This window comes from Bos grunniens, chromosome 2 (genome assembly GCF_055505025.1).
Source record: "Bos grunniens cultivar Pamir isolate PY7600 chromosome 2, Bosgru_T2T1.0, whole genome shotgun sequence".
Taxonomy (NCBI): domain Eukaryota; kingdom Metazoa; phylum Chordata; class Mammalia; order Artiodactyla; family Bovidae; genus Bos; species Bos grunniens.
The window spans coordinates 7,213,664-7,229,717 of NC_141166.1; the positions used below are offsets into that span (position 1 = coordinate 7,213,664).

Genomic DNA, 16,054 nt, shown 5'->3' on the forward strand with positions numbered 1-16,054 from the left:
CTTTTCATTCTTCAGTAGCCTTATAAACACACAATAAGAATCTTTATAAGCTTTTTAAAAATATACTTTAAAAATAATCACTTTGTCTTTCCTTCTCAGCATAAGAGAAGCCCTTATTCTGTTCTGCTCATCTGGGTCATCATCTTCCTCTGGCTAAATGATTGTTTTTAATATCTGTGTAATATTTATTTGATAGGTGGGTCATACTTTTAACTGTTGGGCAGTTAAATGTCCATTTTACTTATTAAAGTGAAGCTCTGAACAGCTTTATACATTGTTGACTCTCATCTCTGATTATTTCCTTATGATAGAATTCTAGATAGAGTTCTAGAAGGAAAACTACTTTCTCAAAAAGTATGAACACTTTTTAAGATTTGATACATGTTGTCAGATTACTTCCCCGAGAACCTGACCCAGTTAATGCCCTCATTGAGTGAAAGTGAAAGTGTTAATTGTTCAGTCATGTCCAACGCTTTGCGACCCCATGGACCGTAACCCACCAGGCTCCTCTGTCCATGGGATTTTCCAGGCAAGAATACTGGAGTGGGTAGCTATTGCCTTCTTCAGGGGATCTTTTCAACACAGGGATCTGAACTCAGGTCTCCTTCATTGCAGGCAGATTTTATGGTCTGATTGATGATAATCTTTGCTGCTGTAGTAGGCCAAGATCATTTCATTTATCTTCCATTTCTTTGATTACTTAGACTGATGGCTTTTTCATATTTGTTAGTCATTCGTATTTCTTCTGTGAATTTTTCTTTTACATTCTTTATTCATCTGAAGTTTTTTTTTTTTTTAATTTGGCTGCCCTGGGGTCTTAGTTGGCCTGTGGGATCTAGTTCCCTGACTAGGAATCAAACCCAGGTACCCTGCTTTGGGAACACAGTCTTAGCCACTGGACCACCAGGGAAGTCCCATCAGAAATTCTTTAACTGTATACTGTCAGAACATATTTGTTAAACTCTGAAAGTGAAAATGTTAGTCACTTCAGTCGTGTCCAGCTCTTTGCGACCCCATGGACGTAGCCTGCCAGGCTCCTCTGTCCATGGAATTCTCAAGGCAAGAATACTGGAATTCTCAAGGCAAGAGCCATTCTTTTCTCCAGGGAATCTTCCCGACTCAGGGATTGAACCAGGGTCTGCTGCAATGCAGGCAGATTCTTTACCTGCTTGGCCGAGCCACCAGGGAAGCTCCATTAGTTATACTCTGGTGAAACAGAGTAGAAGAAATTCATGTTGAATTTCAGCTATTTTGGATATAGCTGAATAAATACTCAGAGATGTCTTTTTATTCACCACTAACATCTTTATTTTGACCATTAGATTGTAGAACTACTGCTAAATTTGGATTGTTAGATGCCATTTAGCTAGAGTGATTGGTAGGTTTGTGTAGTAGTGAATAAAGGTTCTTTTTGTGAAGAAAAAATTGGGTGATTTTTTTAAAAAGTGAATGGAAAAGTCCTAATGTGCATTTTTGAGGCTGATTTGTCTTATAATTGAATCAGCTTCTGTGTATAGCTTGTTAACATTTGTTCTAAGTAGATTTCAGACAAAATTGTCATTTTGTTGTTTCACCTGAGGGAAGTTTTCACTTTTACTTGAATTTCAGTGGTAGATTATAGCGATCTCTGTTTCCTCTGATTCATTCCCTGTGACAGAAGTCCAGATTTGGGGAAGGACTAAGCGCAGATTTAAAGTTGTGGTCTCTGGCTATAAAACAGAATTTAAGTTATTCTTTCCTATAAGAACTGTGTCACTTGTCTCATGTTAAATTGCATCCTTTGCTTCCAGATTTTAAAACCACAATTTTAGAATTATTCAACTAGAACCTGTAATGTGAGCTTTGTATTATAAGATGGAAGGAGGAAAAAGGCTTATGTTGAAGTTTGATGGGCTTGGGCCCACGGCATGATTGAGGAATTCCATTTTCCTTTTGACAGTAGCCACAGAGAAAAGCAGAGGGTCCATATGAATTTGGTCATATCTCTTTGTAACTGAATTTATTTACACATTAACTCCTTTGAAATTTGATGGAGCAGTATTTATTAACTTTTAGCTAAGATTTAAATATGATAGTATTCCACTGGTCTTGCCTTTTGTAGGTATGTATTCAATTTGAAGAGAATTCATGTTAGAGGCCATTGATTGTACCTTAATATTTGTCATTCCTCATTTTACTGCTTTTTCAGCAGTATTAGAAATAATTGACTCCTTTCTTAAATACACAGCTTCCTTAGCTTAACACAGTATTCTAGTTTTTCTGTTGTTTCCCTGGTTGTTGTCTTCTCTGAATGATTTGTAGGGTTGTCCTTAACAACAGGCCAACTATGTGAACTGGTTGGAAGTCCTTAAGGTCCTCTCCTCTCTCCCCTGTTCTTTCCTGCTAGGAACCCTTCTTCTGCACACTTGACTTCAGTTATTCCCATAAGCAAGAGGCTCTAAACCTCAACTCTCTGAACCCCAGCTGCGTATCTAGATGCCAGTCTTTCAGCTCCTCTTATTGTCTTTAAACTCAACTCATGATCTCTTATTTCAGTGTCCCTCATTCAGTAAATGGTATACCAATTCATTTAGTTGTGCAGGCTAATAACTGAGGAGTTATCTTTTGCACACACACGTCACCACATATCTAAATGATCATTTAATTTTGTATCAACTCAGTATCTCTGGAGATATCTAATCCAGGTTTAAATCCTTGTTGCTCCCAAGCTGAATGATTTTGACAAGTTACTTGGTAGGCCAAATATTTCCCAGCTTCTTTAATTATTCCCTCATTTGCCATGGTTTTGTGTTTCATTAGTTTCTTTGTCAGAAATAAAACCCTTACTGTTTCATTGAAAGGAAAACCCATATTTGAGGCAATCAAATAGTGTATGCCTATTTGTATGTAATACAATTTTCTGTCATTCAATTACAGTTGCAGTTGTGGTTGGATAATCCAAAGATTCAGCTGACATTTGAAGCTACTCTCCAACAATTAGAAGCGCCTTACAACAGTAAGTAGTATGTTCCATAGGACTGATCTTGAACTGGATTGTGAAAATTGATATTTTTTTGCAGAAGCTCATGGCTCCTTGATATTGAATTTGTTAATTAATTTTCATACATATATTCATTTTATTTCACGCCTGTGCTGTGCAAAAGTGAGCCTTTTAGCAAAACTGTTTTGTGTGTTTGTAATTGTTCTTCTGAATTTTTATTTGTGATGACAGGTGAATGAGTTCAAGAAATTGCTAATAATCTCTCTAGACCTGTGTTCCAGCTTTAATCCACAGAGCACTTTGGTGGCATTCAGTTGGCTGTATATTTGGCTTTTTCATTTGCCACTTGCCACCAATGGTGTTGTAAAGATTTTCCCAAAGTAAATGAGCATACTACTGCTATTTAAAGGGTTGGTTTTGTCCTTCATTTCATCTGTATTGGAATGTCATTCTTAAAAATTGAAGATTGTGTGATAGGCTTTTTGGACTACCACACAGACTTAACAGTTCTCAAAATCACTTTCCTAAAGGAGTCATATGACTTGAAGCTTATGGAAAAGATGAATAGAATGACTTCATGATGGAGAAATAAAGAAGAATCAGAGTTTTCCATTTAAAGTGCTAAAAAGATAAACATGTATTTAAATTCATTTTTCTGTAGGTGATACTGTGCTTGTCCACCGAGTTCACAGTTATTTAGAGCGTCATGGTCTTATCAACTTCGGCATCTATAAGAGGATAAAGCCCCTCCCAAGTAAGGACTGGCCAATGAATTTCATTGTTTTAGATTAGATTCCAGGAGGCTTTATTTTGATTTCTGATCCATATTTAGAGCCAGAATATTCCCAAGCTTATCTTCTTATAAGTTAAATTTAAACTAAAATCTCCTTATAAATATGAATTTCCTATAATTTCTGGTTTGATAAATACTTGGTAAAAGAGATGAATTTCCAATTTAAGAAAAAACAAAAACAGTTTATTAAAAATGAAAAATCAGTTATGAAAGTGGGAGGTTTGTTTTCTCTCATTGAGCAGTTCTTTAATGCAGTGATAGGGTTGCATTTTTATTTTTTTTTAATGCTGTTTACCCCTTTAATGGTGTCTGGATAATGTCTGCCAGGAGTCAGAAGATAGGGATAATCTGAGAATTAATACATCTATCTGTTTATTTGCACTTCCCTGGTGACTCAGATGGTAAAGAATCTGCCTGCAATGTGGGACACCTGGGTTCGATCCCTGGGTTGGGACAATCCTGTGGAGGAGGGCCTGGCAACCCACTCTAGTATTCTTGCCTGGTCCCTATAGACAGAGGAGCCTGGCAGCTACAGTCCATGGGGTTTCAAAGAGTCGGACACAACTGAGCAACTAAGCACACACATCTGTTTATAATACATTTATTTTTTTGCTTTAATAATTTTTTACAATGTATATTTTTATCTGGCTGTGCCTAGTCTTGGTTGTGGCCTGTGGGATCTTCAGTTGCAGCATTCGAACTCTTAGTTGTGGCACGTGGGGTCTAGTTCCCTGACCAGGCATCGAACTCTGCATTGAGAACACAGAGTTCCAACCACTGGACCACCAGAGAAGTCCCCTCTGCTTTAATAATTTTTAAGAAAAGGAAAGACTGCAGAAGTACAGCTTATAGAAAATAGCTTTAAGAATCAGTTGGTTGACTGCTCAAATTGTCCTAGTATAATTGTGAGGTAAATGTGGGAGATTATGCATAATAAGTTTACCAAGGATCACAGACACTGAAGCAAGCATGTGACTGAAGTAATGAGAAAGTAAATTTTAAGGTAAAGAATTCCATTTATAAATTTTAAACATTGAGTTAAAGTATAAGTCTCAGATATTTGTTAATTTGTATTCATATAGTTTTCCTATTTTGAAAATAACTAAATTATTTGTGAGACATCATAACGTAAAGAATTTAGAAATTTTCTTGATAAAAAAATGATAAAAATATTAAAACTGTAACAGTGTTTTAATTTTTGTTCATTTTTTATTTTCAGCTAAGAAGACAGGAAAGGTAATCATCATAGGCTCTGGGGTCTCAGGCTTGGCAGCAGCTCGTCAGTTACAGAGTTTTGGAATGGATGTCACACTTCTGGAAGCCAGGGTAAGAATTTTAGTTTGGGTTTAGAAGCCCAACCTGATGAAAATATGGTAAGGAAATTATCTGTGGTAAATTAAGGAATCATACAAATTGAACTAAACCAAATTGATTTAAATAATACTCAGAAGTATTTTGATGGTGTTAATAACTACATCGAATAAAGCATTTTTGACAATAAGACTTTGAAAAGGGCTCAGTGAGTATTTAGAGTTTATATAATCTATATAGCCCTCTAGTGTATATTTTCAGGTCATTGTTTCCTACAATTAGCAACTTTCAATTTGTGGGCTTTGTTGAAATACCCTTTATAGAATGCAGTTACTTTTAGTGGTGGCTGTATTCTGTTCGATAGTAAAGGGAGAGGAGTTGCTTCTCAGGCAGCAGCTGTCTTTTACAGCCTTGGTAAATCCAAGATTCTGGCTCTTTACCATTAGTCCAGAGAGAGGAATGGAAGCTGAAGGAGGACGAGGATGATGGCACAGAGTAGGAAAAAAGAGTATCCCAATAGGACATCACTGTTCAAATCATTTTCATGAGTAATGTTTGAGATTGAATTATCTTTCAGTGGCTTAAAGACCTCTGTGGGCTCCTGCCACTTAAAATAGCAACAACAAAACACTTCTCACATAACCTAAATCATCTAAAATTTTATAAAAGCTTTCAAAATGTTTTGTGCAGTACAATCGAAATTTAATTTTTTTTAATGTTCTTTTCAGATAGTATGGGGAAATCAAAATAAACAATTTGTGATAGTCTTACTAAAAATAATATTTTATTCCTTAATTGGAAAATATCTGTGTGCCTGTGTACCCTATGTACTGAGAATACAGTAAAGAATAATGGAGGGTCATTATGGTTCCTACCCATGTGTATAGGCTTTTGTCTTGTTTTGCTTTTTTTCATTCGTTGGTCTGGAGTTTACAGAGTACTCACGTAACTCATGACTGAGGTTTCGCTGCAGCTCAGTAAGATTTCCCTATATTTGAAAATCTCCAGTCAGCAAAGATAACACTTGGGCCTTTTTAGAAATGAGAGGTATTGTCAACGGTTCATGTTCAGTAGACACTGCCCTTGGGCATGAGGCTACATTGAAGAGGCCTTTCTCAGAGAAGTTGTCTATCAAATCAGTCACACCTGACTTTGACACTGGGGGACAAGAGTCAGAACACGGTGGTAGAAAAATGACCTTAAGTGTTGAAATTTGTGTGCAGGTGTTTTCTTTGTGGGTGGCCCTTGCTCAGCCTGTACAATAAGTGGTATTAGAGACATTGGGGTTGAGAGCTAAATAGTACCTATAACTGATATCTTCTGGCTATTAAATTTTTTCCTATCTCAGCACTTAATTCTGTTCCTTTTATGTGTCATTATCTCCCATTCCCTCAAATAGTTAAACTTCATTTCCTCTTTGAGCTAACATCATACTCCCATGTAAACTCTACACCTTTTTCTTTTTAAGTTATCAAAGAGGCCTGAGATGGTACTTTGCCAGGTTATTATGATTAAACTAGAATTAATTTTAGCCATTTAATTTTTAAAAAACAGGATCGTGTGGGTGGACGAGTTGCTACATTTCGCAAAGGAAACTATGTAGCTGACCTTGGAGCCATGGTAGTAACAGGTCTTGGTAAGTAGTTTAGTTTTGTGCTACGATTTCAGGGTCTGAGACTCATAAAATGGTTTAATCTTATAAAGTCATAGATTCAGTTTTTAAATACATTGGTTTGGATTCTGTTCTTAGTCTTACATGTATGTGCTCAGTCGCTCAGTCATGTCCAACTGTTTGTGACAACCTGGAAGGTTCTTCTGTCTATGGAGTTTTCCAGGCAAGAATAGTGGCCTGGGTTGCCATTTCCTTTCTCCAGGGGATCTTCCCCACCCAGAGATCAAACTTGTGTCTCTTGTGTCTCCTGCACTGGAAGGTGGATTCTTTACCACTACACAAGCTGGGAAGCCTGTTCTCAGTGTTAGTGAAAGGTAAATTGGCAAACAGTTCTCTGAAAAGATATATCAGTATGTGCATAATTTAAAATGTGTGTAGATTTTGCCCTGGCAGATCTAGTTCTAGGAAATTAACCTAAAGAAAATAGACAAGTGAACCATATTGTGTTCAAAACATTTTCAGTATGGGGTAACAATGTTAGAAACTGCAGATTAGAAGATTAAATTGTTATTCAGTGAGAACTCTCCAGCTGCTAAAAATTTGTAGCTCCATATTAACATGAAATTATGTTCACAATTTATTGCTAAGTTGAAAAATGATTATAAAACAGTGCATGTGTTATGATCCTTTTGTGTGTAATGTCTAATCTTACGCACATAAAATCTAGAAGGATCTGTCAGTTCATTCGCTCAGTCGTTGTCCGACTCTGCGACCCCATGAATCGCTGCACGCCAGGCCTCCCTGTCCGTCACCAACTCCCGGAGTTCACTCAGACTCACGTCCATCGAGTCAGTGATGCCATCCAGCCATCTCATCCTCTGTCGTCCCCTTCTCCTCCTGCCCCCAATCCCTCCCAGCCTCAGACTCTTTTCCAATGAGTCAACTCTTTGCATCAGGTGGCCAAAGTATTGGAGTTTCACCTTTAGCATCAGTCCTTCCAAAGAACACCCAGGACTGATCTCCTTTAGAATGTACTGGTTGGATCTCCTTGTAGTCCAAGGGACTCTCAAGAGTCTTCACCAGCTCCACAGTTCAAAAGCATCAGTTTTTTGGCGCTCAGCTTTATTCACAGTCCAACTCTCACATCCATACATGACCACTGGAAAAACTACAGCCTTGACTAGACGGACCTTTGTTGGCAAAGTAGTGTCTCTGCTTTTGAATATGCTATCTAGGTTGGTCATAACTTTCCTTCCAAGGAGTAAGCGTCTTTTAATTTCATGGCTGCAGTCATTCATCTACAGTGATTTTGGAGCCTCAAAAAATAAAGTCTGACACTGTTTCCACTGTTTCCCCATCTGTTTTCCATGAAGTGATGGGACCAGATGCCATGATCTTACTTTTCTGAATGTTGAGCTTTAAGCCAACTTTTTCACTCTCCTCTTTCACTTTCATCAAGAGGCTTTTTAGTTCCTCTTCACCTTCTGCCATAAGGGTGGTGTCATCTGCATATCTGAGGTTATTGATATTTCTTCCAGCAATCTTGATTCCAGCTGGTGCTTCTTCCAGCCCAGCGTTTCTCATGATGTACTCTGCATAGAAGTTAAATAAGCAGGGTGACAATATACAGCCTTGACGTACTCCTTTTCCTATTTGGAACCAGTCTGTTGCTCCATGTCTAGTTCTAACTGTTGCTTCCTGACCTGCATATAGGTTTCTCAAGAGGCAGGTCAGGTGGTCTGGTATTTCCATCTCTTTCAGAATTGTCCACAGTTCATTGTGATCCACACAGTCAAAGGCTTTGGCATAGTCAGTAAAGCAAAAGTAGGTGTTTTTCTGGAACTCTCTTGCTTTTTCCATGATCCAGCAGATGTTGGCAATTTGATCTCTGGTTCCTCTGCCTTTTCTAAAACCAGCTTGAACATCTGGAAGTTCACGGTTCACATATTGCTGAAGCCTGGCTTAGAGAATTTTGAGCGTTACATTACTAGCGTGTGAGATGAGTGCAACTGTGCGGTAGTTTGAGCATTCTTTGGCATTGCCTTTCTTTGGGATTGGAATGAAAACTGACCTTTTCCAGTCCTGTGGCCACTGCTGAGTTTTCCAAATTTGCTGGCATATTGAGTGCAGCACTTTCACAGCATCATCTTTCAGGATTTGGAATAGCTCAACTGGAATTCCATCACCTCCACTAGCTTTGTTCATAGTGATACTTTCTAAGGCCCACTTGACTTCACATTCCAGGATGTCTGGCTCTAGGTGAGTAATCCCACCATCGTGATTACCTGGGTCGTGAAGATCTTTTTTTGTACAGTTCTTCTGTGTATTCTTGCCATCTCTTCTTAATATCTTCTGCTTCTGTTAGGTCCATACCATTTCTGTCCTTTATCGAGCTCATCTTTGTATGAAATGTTCCGTTGGTATCTCTGATTTTCTTGAAGAGATCTCTAGTCTTTCCCATTCTGTTGTTTTCCTCTATTTATTTGCATTGATTGCTGAGAAAGGCTTTCTTATCTCTCCTTGCTATTCTTTGGAACTCTGCATTCAGATGGGAATATCTTTCCTTTTTTCCTTTGCTTTTCCCTTCCCTTCTTTTCACAGCTATTTGTAAGGCCTCCCTAGACAGCCATTTTGCTTTTTTGCATTTCTTTTCCATGGGGATGGTCTTGATCCCTGTCTCCTGTACAATGTCACGAACCTCCGTCCATAGTTCATCAGGCACTCTATCAGATCTGGTCCCTTAAATGTGTTTCTCACTTCCACTGTATAGTCATAAGGGATTTAATTTAGGTCATACCTGAATGGTCTAGTGGTTTTCCCTAGTTTCTTCAATTTAAGTCTGAATTTGGCAATAAGGAGTTCATGGTCTGTAATGTTAACTAATTTTTGGTAATAGGTTCAGTGACTGAGCACACACGCACACACTGTTTTGCTTTCTTCTTTATGCTTATATGTTTGTTTTACTTTGGGCATTTTTTTGGTATTAATTCATGTACCCTAAGCTTTAATATTTTAAAATTTGAGTAAAAATATTTTTTCTTTGAAGTTTTTGTTGCCTTTTCATAAGGTATGTGAATTTAATTGTTGAAGTTTTTTCTAGGAGGGAATCCCATGGCTGTGGTCAGCAAACAAGTAAATATGGAACTGGCCAAGATCAAGCAAAAATGCCCACTTTATGAAGCGAATGGACAAGCTGTAAGTTGACAGCAAACAACTTTATGCAATTTCTTTGGTTCAATTGAAAGCAATTTTGGGAAAATATGTGGATGAACATGCACACATACAAATATGAACTGAGGGTAGAAATAATGTGGCTTTATTCAGATTCTTAACTCTGAGCTATATAGGATGGAGTTATAACAGCTGCTTAGGTATTTAAATACTTAATGAAAGTTAGGCTAGCCAAGTGATTAATTTTTTTATTTGGCTGTGGCCACCTATACCCTAAGAGACCTGTAGAATGACCACCTGATTCTTCATTTCTTTGTGTTGTGCCTCCCATCATGTGCTTTAGCTTTGTGTGCTCTTCATGATTTCAGTTTTATGTTCATAGGATCAAGTTTCTGATGGGCTAATAGTGAATGGCAGTACTAAATTGATGCTTAGGTAGGTTAAAGTATTTGTTTATCAGAGGCATTTGTTGTTGTTGTTTAGTCACTAAGTCACATCCAACTTTTTGCAACCCAGGAGACTGTAGCCCACCAGTCCATGAAATTTCCCAGGCAGGAATACTGGAGTGGGTTGCCATTTCCTTCTCCAAGAGATTTTCCCAACTCAGGGATCGAATACACTGGGCACCAGGGAAGCCCAGATAGGAGCTTCCTATAGTTAGCATGGCAGTAACATGAAAGTGATGTTTAATATGGGAGAGTGGGAGTGTTTTAACAACTGCCTGATAGGTTATGTGTCAGTTCTAATTTTTTAGGGGTCTGTGAAACTCAAAAGTTTGTTTTCAGTGGAAGTTTGCCAGCTCCCCTGTTAGGAGTAAAAGAGACTGTAGTTCTCAGAATATAAACACATTATCACCTTTATATTTCAAGGAAGAAAAGGTTTGCTATGTATATGGCAGTGTAGCTACTGTTATTGAAAGTGGTAATATTCCAACTCTAGAATTTTTTGTCATAGGTCCTGTGGGACATCCTCGCCTTTTACTATCTACCTTTAGGAAAAGACTTTTTTATAGGGTTCATATCAGAGAAGTACAGACTTTCAGGGAATGCTTTGGTTCCCATCCCCACCATTCTGGATCCAAATTTACTTCTAGGGCTTTTCTGGGGGTGAGGGAAAAGGGCAAGCAGCCTTCTAACAATAAAATAGAAAAAGATGAAGTAGACGTTAATTCAGCAATTCTATAAACTTCTATTACTTGCAAAGATCTGTTAAAAAAAAAAAATGCAGAGATGAATAAGACAGTCCCTGCCATATAAGACCTACAGTCAGGTGGGACTTGTACACAAATTTTCAAACTTATATAAATGTAGAAAGAGTACTATAAAAGGCTCCCATTTTTCCAGTCTAGTTTCATCTATCCAGTCTTGTTGAGAGCGGAGGAAGTGACATGACCAGATAGATGTTTTAGGTGGATAGACAATAATATAGAGAATTGAATTGCGGAAGCAAGGTCTTTGAAGTTGATATTATATCCTCAAGAAGTAATGGAATCCAAGCCAAAGATTATCACTAGTCTTTGAGACACTATCTTTTTTTTTTTATTTTCCTGAATGTAGAACAGGTTCATTTAGTCTTTCTAACAGTAAAATGTGAGGTTTTTTCCCCTAGTAGAGATATCCAGAGGAATGGTCTGCTTTTGTGGTATTAGATAAGCTGTAAAACATTCTAGAAAACATTTGTTTCCAAATAAATGCCCTTCTCCAGGGGAATCGTCCCAACCCAGGGATCAAACACACGTCTCCTACAGGCAGATTCTTTACCATCTGAGCCACCAGGGAAGCCCATAGTATAGCAACATTCACTCAAATATGGCCTACAACCAGCTGCCAATTCATGAACTGTTGGTTACTGATATGGGATGAGAGAAATATCTTGTACCAGAATGTAAATAAACTGCATCCTTTTAACCACAGTGTTAGTTCAGATGGCTTTGGTAGCAGGACTTTTCTCAGTGAAAGAAATGTTGCTTTAGTTTATGTTCTGGCATAAGCTCCTTATCTCACCAGGACCAGCTCTTTGAGTAGCATTCTAGTAAACAGTTGTTAAGCTGGTGTGTGGTTTTCAGCATTTTGTTGTTATTCAGCTCTGATCTTTACAGGATTTTTCTTGGTTGGTTTGTATTTGGTAATGCAGCTAAATGGTAAGGAGGATTCTTCAGGCATTACTAAATTTGAGGAAGGAATTTCTTTGTAGCTTTGAGTTCTGCTTGCCCTGTTAATGTTTCTGTATCTTGCTGTTCCCAGTAATCTAGTTCAGAGGACGAATGGATACCTATTGACTAGCAGACTGGCTTTTGGCTTATAGCCAGATTAATTTATACTCATAGTCAGATATGTTTCATGGCTTTAGAAATCTAAGGAATCTCACTCGGTTGCTTCCTTTCCTCATTTTGCAGGGGAAGAATCTAAAGCACACACATGTGTTTGCCTGACGTCACCATAGTCAATAAATTGTAGAGTCAGGTCTCTTGTCTGGTGTTTTAGCTTTTTTTTTTTTTTAACTTAAAAAAAAAAAGGTTTTATTGGTATATAGTTGCTTTACAGTGTGGTGTTAGTTTCTGCTGTACAGCAGGGTGAATCGGCCACATGTGTGCATGTATCTCCTCTTTTGGATTTCCTTCCCAATTCGGTCACCACAGAGCACTGAGTAGAGTTCTCTTTGCTATACAGTTGGTTCTAACTAGTTACCTACTTTATACATAGTTGTGTCTATATGTCAATTCCAGGGTCCCAATCCATCCCACTTCCCCTGGTGTCTAATGCCGTTCTGCCTGGCTGAGAGCCCAGGGAAGTTTGGGGCAGGAGAGGTGTGCAGTTCTGTCAGTGTGACTGCATCAGCTGAGTCTCCTTCTTTTATTAAAAGAACTTTTTTTAATTGTTACTCTAAGGAGGCCCACCTAGAATACTCACTCAGCCATTGCTTTTTCTTTAGTAAACTGTTGTACAAAACGGGATGTGTTGCTCTATTCTCTCTGTATAGCATCAGTAGAAAAGAGGGTAATTAGATGGTTCTTTTGTTAGTACACAAAACTTAAGTACTTCATCCTATACAAGAGCAGCAGCAAACTCAGTTATAAATACCACTTGTAATATTGTCTTAAGGGCTTCCCTGGTGACTCAGTGGTAAAGAACCCACCTGACAATGCAGGAGTTGTAAGCTCAATCTATGAGTTGTGAAGATCCCCTGGAGAAGGAAATGGGAACCTACTCCAGTATTCTTGGCTGAGAAGTCCCATGGACAGAAGGACCCTGCAGGCTATAGTCCATGGGATTGCAAAGACTCAGACATGACTTAGTGAGTAAACAACAGTGTTGTCTTAGGAACATATTACCATATCCAGGCATTTTGCTGCTATAGGAGAAACATCATGTAGTAAGTAGTTTTTGTTACATTACCTTGTTATTGTTTTAATCACAGTCACAAGAATCCCTGAAAGAGCTTGCCTCTCCCTTCTCTCTGGTCTTACACTGGCAGCTAGGATGTTGAACTAATAGAAGTATCTTCCAAGCCTATAAAAACAGTCAGAGTTAATGAAGCAGCTGCCTTGCTCATTGTCATTATTAATTGATGATGGAGTCATACTCTGAATTATGCTGTAATTAGTTTTGAATGGATAAGGTTGGAAAATAGGGTAATTCATGTTTTCAGTAGCATTTTGGGAGTCACCAGTGGGAAGTCTGAAAACCTGGATTGTGGGGGAGACTAGAGAAATGGCTGAGTGTTTTCTGCATCTCCTATACACCAGCTAGTAACTCAGGGGCTTTAGATTCTTGTTTTGTTTTCAGCTGTTTTTGAGTCATGAGTGTGAGAGAGAGGGGTATGTGTGTGTTGTTATTATCAAGTGAGATCCAAAGGCTCGGTAACTACTTGGAGAAACAGATCCTGATTTTCTACTTGGGAATGGCTCAGAGGAAGAAAGATAACTCTTGAAAGGTAATGCATACCAGGCTTCTTATAAATACCACTGATTGGGTACACTCAGTACCTATCGTAACTTACCAGGTATCCAGTTGTGTTCATATAGAGTGGTGTCTAGGTTATTATAGTTTTGACACAGGTGTCTTGGCCTTTTCAGTTTTCATCCTTTTTGGAAACATCTTTGGTATCTTTAAGGCAGTCTTTCTCTACCCTTGAAAATCATGACTGCCAGTCTCCGCTTTTTATGTAAAAATCTCATGCCCTTCTTTAATGTTTTTGAAGTTGCAAAATAGTTATTTTTCTCTCAAATATAGTTACAATACTGACTTTACTTTTCCAAACTATATTAATTTATTCATTTAACAAGAATTTACTGAGCACGTATGTGCTAGGAATTGCTAGAGTGTACTCCTTAGACATGCCATGTGTTCCGTCTCCATATGGCTTAGTCCCTGCTCTAGGAAGGTCAGTTATTTACATCCCCTATTCTTAAGAGAGAACGGGAGGGAGGCAGCAGTCTCCATTTATAGAATCACATTGAATTTTATTGAGTTGGCCAAAAAGTTCATTTGGGTTTTTGTATGGTGTTACAGAAAAACCTGAATGAACTTTTTGGCCTACCCAATATTTAGATTACAGATATACCCCTTGCCTTATTCTCCCTTTAGGGTCAACAACTATCTTTCATTTCCCTTAGCTATTTCAGAATCTGAGTTGGAAACCCCTCAGATGTAAATTTGTTCTTCCACGATTTACCAAAGGAACCAGTGTTTCGTTTTGTAGTTACAGAAGTGCATGGAGATGGGAGAGGTGGAGACTGACTGTAACCTCTGTTGGCCGGATTTGGCCATTACAACTTTTTTCAGGGTGTTACTTTTTCCTGAGAATTTCTCTTGCTAAATGTCAGAACTTTTAAGTACCTGGAACCTAGGTGTACCTTAACCCCATTTTTGCTCTGCTGCTAGAGAACTTATGCAGACTGGAAGTGTGACAGATGGGCAGTGTTTTTGAAGACCTACCAAGCTTGTAATGATAGAATGCAACCAGAGATAGAACTAAGAGCTATCTTTTCTTTGCGATGACTTCTTGCAGAATCAGGGACCCTGTCCAAAAAGTTGCTTGGCTTTCCCAAAATTTATTCTGCATGGGCCAGTCACATGGTCTCCCCAACCCATGACCATGTTCAGGGATGCTCCGTATAATCTACAGGACCAAAACAGTCAGGATTATAATCCATTTACAGGAGTGAGACTCACCAAATTTTTCATCTGGAACCATTTATTTGGAGACTTTTGTAGAAAAATAAATGGTTTTGAAGAATCACAAAATCTGTTTCAAGTGATAGCATTTTTGTTTGATTCTTTGCTAGAAAACTGTATCAGTGATTCTTTCCCAAAAGAATACATGGTTTGTTGTTTTGTGTTCTCACTGTGGTGTAATAGAGAAATCCAGCTGCCAGCAGACATTTTGCTAATAACTCTGGTAGTCATTTGCTGAGTTCCTTTCTCAGAATGCAACTAAGAGTCTAGAATAGAATGCTCAAATTAAACTAAAATTATTGAGACTTGTATTTAAAGACTGCCAATATTTCAACATCCTTTCATAATTATTTGTGAAACTAACAGAGTTCAAGGGTTCTCACCAAAAGGAAAGAAATGACGTGAAACAGTATTTAAGGACTGCTTAAGGTAGTCAGTTGCTAAAATTCTTTCATTGTCTGAGTCAACTGGAACATAGGTAATTAGCTTAATTTTAGAAACAGATTCAAGGTTTAAATACATCAAACATTTTGGTTTTCTCCCAGTCAGTATTAATTTTCTAATGGACAAATATTTTATTTACTCTTTTCCAAATAATTTATTTAATTTCAAAGTGGAATTTTTAAATTAATGGGAAGACAGTCCAGGTATCAAAGGTATCCCTGGTCTCACTGCCAACATTCCAATAACTGCTTAACTAGCAGATAACGGATGGGGCCTTACTGCTGACTGGAACCCTGAGTCAGAGAGATGCACTAGGGCTGCAGTCGTGTCATTCTGGTGTCGGTCAGATGTGGCAGTGAGCTTTTGGTTTGCTGTTTGTTTGTTTGATTCTGTTGTTCTTGTTACTGTTCAGTGTTTTTCTTTTTCTCTTTTATTGAATTTTACTTTATTCTCTGCTTTCTGGCACCATCTCCCTTGACCTCCCTACCCTCCACCACCACCAAAAGTGCCTTTCTTCTGCCCATTTCTCTGCCTTGACTCTCCCGTTTTAGTCTCTGTACAGTCTG

General features: G+C 38.2%; 1 protein-coding gene across 3 annotated transcripts in view; it reads left to right on the forward strand.

Annotated features, from left to right (window-relative positions):
* Positions 1 to 16,054, forward strand: part of KDM1A (lysine demethylase 1A) — a 66,033-nt gene that overhangs the window by 32,577 nt on the left and 17,402 nt on the right. For all 3 annotated transcript variants that reach the window (XM_086327818.1, XM_086327829.1, XM_086327836.1), the window contains 5 exons: positions 2,917 to 2,995; positions 3,642 to 3,734; positions 4,993 to 5,099; positions 6,639 to 6,720; positions 9,797 to 9,891. In XM_086327818.1, the coding sequence (XP_086183944.1) occupies positions 2,917 to 2,995; positions 3,642 to 3,734; positions 4,993 to 5,099; positions 6,639 to 6,720; positions 9,797 to 9,891 (456 nt within the window). The remainder of the gene's footprint in view (positions 1 to 2,916; positions 2,996 to 3,641; positions 3,735 to 4,992; positions 5,100 to 6,638; positions 6,721 to 9,796; positions 9,892 to 16,054) is intronic.